The sequence below is a fragment of the Cariama cristata genome, unplaced genomic scaffold (assembly GCF_000690535.1).
Source record: "Cariama cristata isolate BGI_N322 unplaced genomic scaffold, ASM69053v1 scaffold18671, whole genome shotgun sequence".
NCBI classification, from domain to species: domain Eukaryota; kingdom Metazoa; phylum Chordata; class Aves; order Cariamiformes; family Cariamidae; genus Cariama; species Cariama cristata.
This window is the reverse complement of record NW_009597741.1, coordinates 1-13,562: the sequence shown is the minus strand read 5'-3', so window position 1 is coordinate 13,562 and position 13,562 is coordinate 1. Positions and strand designations below refer to the sequence as shown.

General features: G+C 55.1%; 1 protein-coding gene across 1 annotated transcript; it reads left to right on the top strand.

The window, feature by feature from the left end:
- Positions 1 to 7,220: 7,220 nt before the first annotated feature.
- On the top strand, positions 7,221 to 8,694 carry WISP2 (WNT1 inducible signaling pathway protein 2; the record flags this gene model as incomplete). Its single annotated transcript, XM_009709032.1, has 3 exons — positions 7,221 to 7,455; positions 8,053 to 8,328; positions 8,513 to 8,694. Coding segments are annotated over exons 1-3 (693 nt in total), but the record flags the coding sequence as incomplete, so codon positions are not given.
- Between the last annotated feature and the right edge of the window lie 4,868 nt (positions 8,695 to 13,562).

The window sequence follows — 13,562 nt, the reverse complement described above, 5'->3', positions numbered from 1 at the left end:
CCAGGCTTTGTTTTACAAAAGTCTTATTCTTTGGGTTATCTGAATGTTTAACTTAGGGGGACAATTATGAATTGGTCTCGTCTGGACTGCAGGAAAAAAAAAAATCACACAGAATTACTGCCCAGGGTTTGATATGTCTATTAAAAAAAAAGCTTTGTCCTTTCACAACAGCTGATACAAGCCTGGGCTGTACTAATGAGAAGCCCCTCAGTCTGAATGATGAGGATTTCACTAAAGTTTTGGCCAAGCAAGCCCTTTCTTGGTTGTGATAATCCGTTTGCTCTCTGTGTGATCACTCAGCTCCTTCCTCTTGGCAATGTCAGACTTTGAGACCAGAACCAGCACCGAGTCCCATTTATCAGTGCTTCTTTCTAATGAAACCTACTTCAAAATGCCTGGAAAATGGTGAAGGATCAAGTGTCCCCACCACCCAACACCACTCCCCATCCGAAAGACCCTTTCTCCTTCGGAGAGGGCAATGCCCGGCTGTTGCTCGCTCCCTCGCTGGCCTCGCCGCGGCGGCTGGGAGCTTGGAGGGGTCAGCTGGTCCCAGATGAAGCCGAGATTTTCTGATGTAGTTGCCTGACCATCAGAAACTGGACGGCAGCCCTGAATTCTTTTCTTGCAAGTCACTTGGACAGGCACCAGATGGTAAATACTTTCAGTCTCTCCTAGCCCGGGTCTGGGGTGGAAGCAGTGACCTCAAGGTAAAAGATTGCCTGGCCCGTCCCTTGTCCCTCGGGGTGGCCGGTCCTCCCAACCCGGCTTCACTCTCCAGTTAAGGTGTGAGAACCAGACGGAATAAAAATGGCCAGACAAGGATGGAAATGGCCATCACCACCTCTCTCGGCTCTTGCTGTTTGAAACTAGAGCCGGATTCATTCTGGGTAGGAAACAACTTTCCTACCCTGCCAAAAACAAAGGTATTTCAAAGTTTCCCAAAGCTGGGGTGTTTCCAGAAGTCTCATGAAAAACAACCAGCAGCCACCCCAAATTGTCCAACAGCTGAGGGAGACCCGAGATGTCTCCTCTTCAGCTCAGGGCTCTTGGTTTTTCCAAGCTTGCTGTCTGTCCAGCTTTCCCATCAATGCTGTCCGCCCTCCATGGACAGCCCTGCTCCCCTGCAGCGAGGATTTGAGCCAGGAGTGCCCAGAAGCAAAGGGAATGTCCTCCCCACCAAGGTATGGATCTGGGCTCACCCTAGACCCATGATTTCACTGTTGACACGAAGAGAAACAGACTGGGCAAGGGCCCAGGTCAGCCTGGGTGCCCCCCGGCAGAGGTGGGTGTCCAGACCCCGGGCTGACTTCAGCAGCTCTACGGAGGGTGTTCAACACACAGCGAAGAGAAAAGAAAGGGAGAGTCTTGAGCAAATGCAAGGGATGGAGGGAGAATATGGTCTATATCCATCACAGATGGATGCAATTTCAGCTAAGCGGGGTGTGCAAATGAGAGCTTTGCAGTGTTATTCACGATGGCACGTTAAATGGCACAGACGTGAAAAAAACCCAGCTGTCTAAAATGTAAATGCACTGGGTCAGTTCCTTCATTTCTATAGAAACAGCAGATCTTGCCAGTGGCTAACTCCAAGGAGATGTATTCAGATCCCTGTATCAACTATTTTCTTGCACAACTGACCACAAAAAAAAAAATAAAATTACAACCCCCTTAAAAAACCTGACAATAATACCATGGAAACTGTGGAGCACAACATATGGACTTAATTACTAGCTATGAAATCACAGATATAGTACAGAGCACATATGGGGTACATGCTCTAGAGGGGAAGGGTTATAACTGTGTATTTATAAAATGAACTGCTAATGTGCTGCTCTCGTGCGGCTTTGCAAATCAAAACCTGGGCCAAGGCTGCTTTGCTTTGCCAGGCTCTGCCCGCAGCCCCTGCCCCGCCGGCACGGTGACCTGGGAGGGTACGTGGGACCTGGGGAGCTCAAGCCCATGTCACCCACAGAAAAGCCTCCTCAGGGAGGCAGAGTCACGGTAGATTTTGTGGGTACCTCTCCAGCCAGCTCCTCTGGGCATTCCCAAAACCCAGCGAGGTACCATCAGGGATTGCCAATGCCATCCGAAGTATGGGCAGCTGGCCGGGCACGGGATGGTGGGTTTGGCCCCTCTCTGGCTGCTTGACTGGGTGCTGCAGCTCTCTGTCACTGCCTGAGCTCTGCTGGTTTCCTAGTGATGCCATACCATCACAGTGATGTCACCTTACTGTAACGAAATCTCAGTGACATCAGATGGGGGCGAGGGGGGCAATGTCCCCTCTTGTCCCAAGCTGAGGGAGAGAGTAAAGAAGGGGTCCCCACCCCAAAGAGCTGAACCTGCACCTAGGAAAGGACTGGGGTGGGGGGGTCAATCACCAGTGGGCTCCCCTGGACAGCCCTGAGCCCCAGCCCCCTGGGGGGTGCCCCACTGCCCCCCAAGGCCCCACGCACGGGGCTGCTGGCTGCGCCCAGATCTGCTCACTGAGGGTGCCGAGAGAGTTTTATTTCCCTTACCAGCACTGTCACCTGATTTCTGACTGGGAAACAAAGTCATGCCCATTAATCAGGAGTCCCTAATAAACACAAGCCTGGAATAATTAATTGAACTCCCCGTCCCCCTGCAGCAAAGCTGGATTGGGGCTTTGGCTGCTCTGGAGCCGTTGCTGACAGAGGCTCCGCAGTCATCTCCGGGGTCTCTGGCTGAGCTGCAGCATCTGAAACGCAGCGGGAGGGCACCGGCTCTGGGGAGCAGAGGAGAAAACAGCAGCAGGAGATGTGCCTTCAGCCTTCGGTATCGAACCTTCTGGCTCGTGACCACCCGTCGGTAGGGCCTGAACCCCGCTGCTAGCAAGGACGGAGCAATGCGTGGTCCTCACACCTCCCCTGCAACAGGCAGGGCGGCCAGTGCAGATCCCCGGACCCCTGGGCACGGTTTGGGTGATGCAGGGAGCCGGGGCTCCAACATGAGAAGCAGACTCCAGCGCTGGGATAAATGACAGCAGCCTTTGGAAGGTGGCCTGGTATTTCCACAAGCTGCCATGACCTCGTTAACAGACTGATTGCAGCTAACGAAGCAAAACCAAAGCGGAGAATCGGGGTGGTAACAGGAGAGCTCTGACCGTGCGCTCCTCCCTGCCAGGCTCTGCCCTCCCTGCTCCGTGCCCTGGCTGCCAGGCTATGCCAAGGGGCAGAGCTGAGGTCGGGATTGCTGCTTGGGTGACTGAGGACCTGTTTTGCAAAAGTAAAAGCAAAAGGAAGGGAAAAAAGGCTGGAGGGAGGGATGGGGCATCACTCCTAGTTGCATAATTTCAGTGCTCTGCTTGTACAGCACCCGGCCCCTCCTGCATGTTTGCCAACATATATCATAATACATGGTATATAGCAGCAGTTGTCGTCATGCCTGCAAGATACAGGGAGTCTGTGTGCAGCTGCCAGGATCTGGCCCTTGGGTCAGGGCAAGGGCAGCGCTCCTGGCCCCCAACCCACGTTCTGCAGGCAAGGGGGGGTGCAGGAGAGGAGCTGGGGAGAGCTGCAGGGCACCCCGCATCCTTATGTGAGCTCAGGCCTTTCCTCCGAGCTCTGGACTCCCAAATTTCCCTTCTAACATCTTGTGATAAGATCTGGGGGGTGGGAATGTGGAAAAGGGGCTCAGTTTCCTGAAGATCTTGAGATGTTTAGGTTTTTGTTTCCAAAGAGCCAGCCTTGCATCCCCAGACACAGCAGCTACAAGGAGAGCTTGCACAGGGCAGGCTGAGAAGTGGTAAAGCATTGGGAGGCAACTCCTGAGCACCCGCTTCTCTTCCCCAAACTTGGATTTTAGATTCTCATGATTGCTTAAGATGCTCATAAGCTTTCAGGAGCTGAATTTGGGTTTACAAGGCTTGAAATCATCAGGGCCAGCCTTCTCTGCATCACGTACCCAGGGCAATGCAACATGATGTGGATCCAACCCCCCCTGCCCCAGCAGCCTCCCTGGGCAGCCGCAGCCCCACGCAGGAGAGAGGATGCTGTGGCAGCATCACCACCACAGCAAATCCCTTTCCAGCTCTTGCTGTGCCAGAGAAATGGAGAGGGAAGTGCACCTCTGCTCCCTGGAGAGCTTGTCTGGCAAACTGCTGCAGCCTCAGCTGCTGGCAATCAAAAGCAAGTCACACACTGTCCCCAGCGATGGAGGGACTGGATCCTGCCCTTGACTTCAGGGCTCTCTACAGCGTGGGCAACTCACCCCTCTCCCACTGCCTGCCATGCACTGGGCTCAGCATAAAATATAGGGGTGGGTGCTCTGTTCCTGCTTGGTTGTGGCAACGTCCCAGGGTAGCAGTAGGGACAGCCCTGCCTAACCCTTCAAAATCCAGGAGCAAGACACTGGCTCTGCCTGGGCAGACCTTGCTCAGTAGGAAGAGGCATGGATCTTCCCTCCGGATTGCAGCTAGCAGCAAGGAGCCAGTTCACCCCACCAGCCTGGCTCCCCAGCCCCTCTCCCGTGCTCCCCGGGGAGAGCATCCCCCCCCTTCCCTTCCCATCCCTTGCTGTCTCGGTGGACAGCACGTTCTCACCTTGAGGGGAGTGGAAATAGCAGCTGGAATGTGGGCTGGAAAAAGAAAGAAAGAAAGAAAAAAAAAAATCTTGAGGCTTGTCCAAACCTACTCGTGTTTATATTGGAGCCTGTGAGTGACATCAGAGCAGGGAGAGTATAAACACCAGCAGGACCTACTTGGGGCTTTAAAACCTGCGAACACGCCGCTGCCTCCAAACTGCCTGGGGGGTGATGTGCTGAAGTGCAGCATGAGGCTCCAGCTGGAGAAGCAGCTCCTCTTCCTCTCCTTCCTCTGCCTCCTCTCCAAGGTAAGGGACACGGGGCCCTGAGGTGGCTCTAGCCTTGCTCAGGGAGGCACTCGGTTCTTGCAAAGTGAGATGCAGGGAGGACCGGGGTGTTCCAACGAGCCCGGTGGCTAACACCGGCTGGCAGACAGGCTGTGTGTATGCAGTCCCACGGGGACAGAGCTATGCTTGGGAGAGACAGCTGCAATTAAGCAGCAGGGTCTTAACGTTCATGGGCCAAAGGCATCCGTTTTGCGAGTCCACAGAGCACGGAGGAATGACAGCAATGTGCTCTTTTTGCTCGCCCCGTCCCTGCAGCTCTCCCGGGGTTCTGGTATGTGTCCCTGCGAGCCAGCGAGCAGCAGCTCGGCGGTAGCCGTTCCTGCAGACTCCTTGGTCCCTGCCCAGGCTCCCAAGGAAGGGGGCCAAGCAGCGAGCACCAGCCTCGGCATTACTCAGCTCTTCCCCCACCCCGGGATGCTCGGGCAAAGCCAATGCTTCCAACAGGATTTGGGTTGTGGGAGTGATTTTCTCTTTTTTTTTTTTTTTTTTTTTCTCTTGGACTCTGTGTGAAAATAGTTGCCTGTGCAGAGAGCAGGAAAGTTGAAAAGGTTGGGGTATCATCTCAGCTCCAAGTTCTAATTGCTGCTTGAATCCCAAAGCAGACTTTCTGCAAGCAGGGACATCATGGCAGCGTGGTGCCTAGTTGAGTCCTTTCCCAGACAGTTAAGACCTCTGATAGGAGCCACATTGTCATCTAAAGACGAGTTAATTACAAGGAGCAAGGGGAAATGGATTAATGGCTTGGCTAATCTTTCTAAAACACTGATTTGTAATAGCAAGCTCCTGAAAGATGAAAAATGCCCCTGGCTGCCTGGGTAAGCTGTGCCAGAGAAATGACTCCTGCTCCAGGCACTCGTGAGTACCTGGACAATCACCAACGGCCCTCGTGCCTCCAGCCCAAACCTGGCCACCACAGCCAGTCCTTCGCTCCCTGCCGCGAGTCTCTCTGCTTTCTGCCACACTAGTAATGCTGCTCATTCATAAAACTAGAACAAGACCCAGACTGCCCAGCCCATTTCGGGTATCTTTTATCTCTAGTTGCTGGCACTGATATTTCTACAGCCCCACAAAAAAACATCTGAATTGCTGCAAATGGGGAACAGATAGCACACCAGTACCGACCTTCTCTGTCTAACCGGTCCTGATGCTACTGCGAGAAACTAAGAGAGAAAGAAAAATGGTATCTAAGATCCTCATGGTCCAGCTGAACTCCTCAATCTCTTGGCAGCCCTAGCAGACACACCAGTGTCTGGACCAGCACAGGGATGAATTTTTTTGGTTGCATGCTTGCTGAACTGCTGCCTATGCTGCACGTGCTGGCCATGCAGCAAGCAGAGCGTGTGTGGTGCTGGGCTGCAGGGATGCTGGAGGGCAGCTCAGGGATGCTGGTGGGGCTCACTGGTACTGTCAGGCCAGTCCTGGCAAAGAATTCACTTCCAGACTGCAGAGCCAACTCACTTGGCTTCAGGCTTTTTATGCAACAGCCCTGTCAGATATGACATGACGGGAGCACAAGTGCTGCCCGCAAATGCTGTTTGTGCCAGGGTAATCGTGCAAGAGGAATGAGCTGTGGATATAAACATCTACCTGCCCAGGTGAACTCCTGCAGGCACATCCCTGGCAAACAATCAGCTGAGCAGGCAAACGACTGGGTTGCAGAGCCCTGTCCAAGTGATTACTCAGTCTAACTAGGAGGGGAAATGTAACTCCCAGTCCTCGAAAACGTGCCCATCTCAGGGCTCCTCGCCGAGCAGAGGATGCTGCAGCCAGGACAGGCAAAGGAGGCAGCTGGACCGGGAAGAAAAGCACCGAGGTTCGCTTGGCTTCAGTCCACCCCGCTGCTGATGTGATGCCCTGTTTCTTGGCACGAATGAGAGCTGTTAAGACTGTTTGAAGTGAGGTGCTGTGCCCTCACCATGTGCATTCAGCCCCTGCAAAGCCACATCTCCAGCTGGGCACAACTGCCTTGGGGGCAGGCTGCTTTCCCTCCGTCCCGCTGGGCTGCTTAGGGCAGCCAGCCCCTTTAATAACCACCGCTGCCTGGGATGTTCCCCTGGTAGCTCCATCCTCCTTCTGTGTATTCAGAGCAGTGGTGCGTTTAAGTTCCCATCCTGCAGGGTGCTGAGCATCCCTGATTCTTCCTGCTTTTCCATAGGTGCCCATCACAATGTGCCCTAAGGGAACATCAGCTTTCCAGGCTGCTTTGCCATATTCCCATGGATTTGTAGAGCCTCCCTCCACCAAAAATCTGCCCCCAGGACTGACAGAAGGTTACCTGGCTGTCCCAGTGAAATAACAACCATTAGCAAAAAACCAACCTGTATGGAATCAGTGATGGCTTTGCCTCCACAGGTGTGTGCCCAGCTGTGTCGGAGGCCATGCTACTGCCCCTGGGTGCCACCCCGCTGCCCCCGCGGGTCCCCCCTGGTCCTGGACGGCTGCGGCTGCTGCAAGATCTGTGCCCGGCGCCTGGGAGAGCCCTGCGACTTCCTCCACGTCTGTGACCAGAGCCAAGGCCTCGTCTGTGACTACAGCACGGTGCCCGTGGGGACAGGAGCCACCTGCAACTGTGAGCACAGCGGTGCCCACTGCCCCCCGGGAATGCCCCTGCACCGCCAGCCCAGCATGCATCCCAGCTCCGGCCATGGCCCTGGCCAGCTCCAGGCATCCCATAGCGCTTTCAGGGAAGCGGTTAAGGCTAGGAAAGCAGCTTTACTGGGGCTGATGCATGCAGCTTGGCCATGGGGCTGTGCTGCAGCTCCAGCCAGCTCTTGTGCTGTTTACCAAGTGGGGATTCAGGGTGGGTTGAGTGGGGATGGAGGCAGGGATCCCGGGGATGCTACAGTCACCCTGCCAGGGCTGGAGGCTGGGCATTCTGCAGAGAAATCTCAGAGATTCTAGCCTGAAAACCCTGAAAGGCAGGGTCAGAGCCAAAGGGCAGTGGGTTTCTCACCAACTGGTGAGCTGTTGCTTTGGAAAAACAAATTGTGATGTACACACTGCTGCAAACCCATGTCTGCCCCACGTACCTCTCAGTCACTTCTGTGGCCCCCCAGTTCAGTCCCTTCACGCCAGCCCCACGGTTCCCCCCACCAGTCCCCTCTGCCATCCACATCTCCGTTGTTTTTTCCCTAACTGGCTCTTTGGCTGTCGCTTGCAGTTGAAGACAGCGAGGAAGGCTGCGAGGTGAACGGCCGGGTCTATCGAGACGGGGAGGTTTTCCAGCCCAGCTGCAAACTCCAGTGCCGCTGCCTGGATGGGGGCTTCACTTGCATCCCGCTCTGCCAGGAGACCGTCCGGCTGCCCACCCCGGACTGCCCCTACCCACGACGTGTGGAGGTCCCAGGGAAGTGCTGCCCTGAGTGGATCTGTGAAACCCGGGACCAGCACCTCCTCCGGGATGCTGGGGCAGGTAAGATGCAGGACGTACCAGTGAGGGGATGCTCATGCAGGTCTCTGGGCTGGTCCCTTCGCCCCAGACCGTGAACATCAACAGGAGCCACCTCACTGCACATCTCTCTGCCAAGCAGGGCTATGCCCGCAGCACCCGCAGGGCACGCTGCACAGCTCCCAGCTCTAACCACCTTTTTTCCCCCTCATCTCTTTTCATCCAGCCCCCAGGGCAGCGTCCCCACCGCTGCCGTACCCCTGCCAGGAGTGGGGCATGGAGTGGAGCGCCTGCTCGGTCACCTGTGGCGTGGGCTTCTCTACCCGCGTCTCCAACCAGAACCGCTACTGCCGGCTGGAGACTGAGAGGCGGCTCTGCATGGCCAGACCCTGCCCGGCTCTGCCGGCAGCATCCCCGGCGGTAAGTGAGGGCCTCGGTGATGCTGGTGCCTCTGGGCAACAGGTTTGACCAAGAAAGGGAAATGCCAGCCAATACGAGCCATGGGACCCCCCCAATTACCTGTGGGCACCCTATCACCCCTCCTCAGCCGTGAGCTGACCGTGTCTCAGGGACAGATAAACTATCTCCTGACACTTTGCCTGGAAAACAGCTGATGGCAGGTGCTGACCTGAATTCTGGGGGTCTCTGGATGTCTGAATCCAAGAGCACCGTGGGTCCCACATAACCCTGAGCCACACAGGTGAGCTCAACCTGCCCCTATGGCCAGAGATGCATTTGCAGCTCCTGCCTGGCTCCCTGGGTACACCTGAGAGGTGACTCTGCCACCCCTTTAATTAGCCTGGCACAGCCCCAGTGCCAACATGGTACAAAACTGCCTTGCTCACAAGCAGCTGGTGCTTTCTGGGGCCAGGCACCTGCACTGCCATATGCCCCTGCTCCCTAGACGTGGGGAACATGCCACCACCCCGCTCCATCACCCCATCACTCTCTGCTCTGCCTTTCCAGAGGGGAAGAGGAGGTCGTTTGTAGCTGTGCCTACCTCGGTCACATCCCGCAGCCAACGCCTTGTCCTGGCAAAGAGTCTGGCACAAGCTCATGGCACCATGGTTTCGGTGGAGATGAAGGATGTGTCCCTTGGAAAACTGGGGAAGAACTGATGGACTTTGGCTGCAAAGGAGGGTGGAAATAGAGAACAAGATCCCCATGTCACCCAGCACCTGTCCCCTCTGTGCGCCCCACTGCCCCAGGTAGGGTTACTGGGCAGCATCCCCGAGTTTCTCAGGCTGAATGAAACGGGAAATGGGGAAACCCTGCCCCAAGTGTGAACCCACCTGAGAAACCAGGAATTGGTCCTTCCCCAGAGCGGTGGGGCTTTTGGAGAGGTGATGCTGCTCCTCCATCACATCACACACACAGCTCTGCTCTTCGGGGGCTGCGAGAGAGACCATTTCCAGCACCTGGAAACCCAAATCCCCAGGGGGGAACCCTCACACCCTGGCCCCCCGGGGAAGGAGCAGGTACATCGGGCTGCACACCACAAGTCACCATCACGCCAGGCTGAGCAGCTCGACCGTGCACGATCTCAGCCATCCCACGATATCCAACCCCACAACCCAGCAGCCGCCTTCCCGGGCATGGGCAGAGACATCCTCCTGATGGCAGCTCTAATTCACCTTCCCCGCATCTCTCCAGGATAAACACGAACCTTCCTGCTCCGCCTGGGCCTCCTCCTCTCCAAAGCACTGGCGGGTTGGCAGGGCCTTGGCGGGCGTTGCAGGAGACACCGCTCCGCAGCACCAGACATACCGCCTGCCATCCAAGCACATACCTGCCAGCCAAGGCCAAAAGAAAAGCAGGGAAAAAAAGAAAACGAATCGCAAAGATGAGTCGGGGCCATCTCCCGACGGGCTGGAGCTGCTCCAGCTATGCAAGTGGTGCAGGAGAGCTGTTGGCAGCTTTGCCTTTACTTTCTCGCAGCGATAATTCTTGGGCGATTGAAAAATGAAACTCAAATGCCCTCTAACGGCCTCGCACAAGTGTGCGGAGGGAACACGCGTCCCACGGCGGGGTGAGGAGGGCAACTGGAAAGGAGCGGTGGTTTAGGTGACGTGTCCAGGTGAGGTACGGACAGTTTAGTTGTGTATGTGTGGAACTGAAAATAAAGATGTGCTCGTCTAGGTGTGGAGCTTGTCTGGGCCCGTCTGTGCGGGGGGAGCCCGGTTGCTGCAGCTTGAGGGCACCTCACTTCAGGCTGCTTAGAATAAGAAAAGAAAAAAGAAAAAGAAGAAAAAAAAGTGACTCCATGCACTGAAAACAATATTACAGTATATTATATCCTGGGTTAAATTCTGTCCCTTTGCTTTTGCCCAGCTCTAAGCTCCATCCGCTCTGCCGATGGACCAGCCCTGGCCATAGCAGCGCCCGCTCGCTGACGGGATGCGCGGGGGTGCTGTCGGCATTACTGCTGGGTCTGCAGCCCCAGGCACCCACCAGGCCATACCTCTTCTCAACCTCCCCAAAACCAAAGCCCAAATTCTCTCCCTGTAACTCATCATTCCTCCTGCCAGCCCCATACCTCCTCTGCTCACCCTGGACCAGGATTTCCCCAGCATCAAGCCACCATCGTCACCAGTTGACTGTCCTCCCAACCCAGGCCAATGCGATACCGGGGCAGACTTGGGGGTGCAGGGGCAAAAGGCTGCATGGCAGAGGGTGCTCCCCTCTCCTGCCCGGGGGAAAGCCTCCCCACAAGCAGCAGGAAAGGCAGCAGGACCAAGGCAGCCTCTCACCCGCTCCCTCAGCCCCTACAAGTGCTGAGAATAAAATTAAAGTCAAGGATGCTCTTCAGTCACCTCTCGGGTCTGCAAATTGCAGAATGAACATGGCCTGGTCTGCATCTTTTGGTGACTTTTTTCACCTCTGCGATGGATGTGCCAAAAAAGGAGTGACACAAAGCTCACGTAGACTTTAAAACCACGTTTGTCGATTGACATAGATAAGACATGTTCTGTGTACTGAAAATCCTGTTTTTAAGCCAGTTCTTGTTTGAGCATGTTGGGACACAGCCACCAAGGCCAGGTGAGCTGCCGGCAGGGAGTGCTGCCAGGGCTCTCGCCCCCTCCCAAATCCTGCCCAGCCACCTCTGGGTGATGGTAAAAATCAAAAGGTCACTTTTTAAACAGCAGCCTGTAATTCTCAGCTCAAACAGAAATGATTCAATGCACCTCTGCTATAATTTTCAGGTTTTTTCTGCAAAATGTCATTTCTCCCTGGTTCACTAAGCAGAAAACGTCTAAATAATGAATTAATGAATCCAAATAAATCAGAGTTATTTTTCCCTAAGAATACAAGGAAATCAACTCTCGCAGTTTGACGGCCAGTCTCACAATATTTGCTGTTCCCTCTAAAGCCCTGCTACCCTGGAAACATGTGGTTATTTGAGGATGGGGTTTATTGCAGCCACTGACACAGCAGGTCCTGGGCTTCGCCTGCTCTTGTGGGGCAGTAGATAAATGCTCTGCCATCCACGGATGATTACGGTCACCTGTAAAGATTAAAAAAAAAAAGAAAAACACCTCAAAACCAGAAAACAACGCATACTGCCACATCTGCACACAGAAATGGCATGTGATTTGACAACGATGTTCCTGAACCAGCAGTGAGCAACAGATCACAGCTCATTTCAGCACAAGCACACGCAGCAGCTGAAGGAGAAACTGCGTGCTACTGCATGAGTAAACAACGTGCACCAGGATTTTTTTCCCAAGCCATTCTCATGACTGATGATTTTTAAATGCATGGAGTTGCCTGAGAAAGGGCTGGATAAGCCCCTCATTAAAGCTAAACGTTTTCAGATACCTCCCTCAGCACAGGAGGGCAGTGCTCAATAAAAAAAAAATAAAATAAAAAAAAAAAAAAAACCCACAAAAGTAGATCAAGGCCCTTTTTTTGCTGTTGGTAAAGAGCCTTGAATTGGTTGCCTGAAAGCCCATCGCTCGGGTTACGTTTGCTGCCCACAGGAGCCATCCCAGCCCTGTGCTCTCGCGCTGCCCGGGACGTGCTGGCAGCAGCATCGCTGCCCTGTGCCGGAGGGGAGCATCCTGCTAGGGGATGCTCAGGCAGAGCTGGGCGGTAGCACCTCTATTGCGAGTGAAATCATGGGTCAAGCAAACACCTTAAACCCAGGAGGCAGGCTTGAGAGAGGAGCTGTGCTGCTGCGTACCTCCAACAGGTCCAGGGAGCCCGAGATGTGGAGGGCACGGGGCTGCAGCCAGGTACGGGCAGCGGTCCCTGTGCCATGCTCTTCTCTTCCCACGGCAGGAGGCACCCAGCCCCAAGCCTTCATTTTGGGGACAGAGAAAGTTTTGCCTACGCTGCTGAGAGCAGCTTGTGACCCTTCCCACAATTACAGCAGTCCTCCCAGCCAGCTGCTCTCTCTGCCTCAGTTTCCCCAATGGTTGATGCTCTGCGACAAAGGGAACCGCTCCCAGTTTGCTCCTCTCATTTCGCTGCACATCCACACCTCCACAAAGTTGCTCTGCATGTGCCACCCCAACCCCAGGCTACAGGAGCAGCTGAAATGCGTGGAGGCGAAGGGGGCAGGAGCAGGGCAGGATGGAGGACTGCTTTCCTGAGGGGTGAATCCCCACGGACCCCCTCCTTGGCTGCTGCTACTCCAGGAGCACAGGTCCAGCAGAGCCTCTGCAAACCTCAGAAAAGCACAGTCCAGCAGAGACGTTCGGCTGCTCCTGCGGAGGGAAGGGCAGGCAGGAGGGCTCCGCAGGGCTCACCGACCTCCTTCCCCGCTGGCAGAGGAGGCATCAGCCTCTTGCCATCCCCAGCCCTAGTTCCAGGAAAGCAGGTGGCCACGGCCCTTCCCGGGCCCAGCCCTTCACCTGATGTTGTTTTGCCAAGGTCATTTCCCTATGGCTTGCCATGGTAAACCTTCTCCCTTCTCATTGCTGGCCTGTTTACTCCTGCATCTGGAGATAAAGTTATTTCTGGCGGCGTCTACGCGGCAGTAACTGCTCAGCAATGCAAACAGGGGCTAGCTTTCCTTGGGGGGGGTTCCTCTTTGCGGTCGCTGGTTTTAGCTCTTGCCCCAACCTCTGCGAGAGGGAAGGCAGGAGAGGAAGGTCACAGCCTGTCCTGCATTTCCCCCCGGCGTGGGTCAAAACCGCTCAAAAGGGGGGACTTTTGTATTTGGGGAGGGGTATAGAAGTAGGCAGCCAGAGGAGGTGGTGGCTGTGCTGTAGGGAAGGTACGGCTGCTGAGCAGGGAGCGGGGCTTACAGCTGCCTAGGTGGGGGCAGGCAGCCTGGCACATCC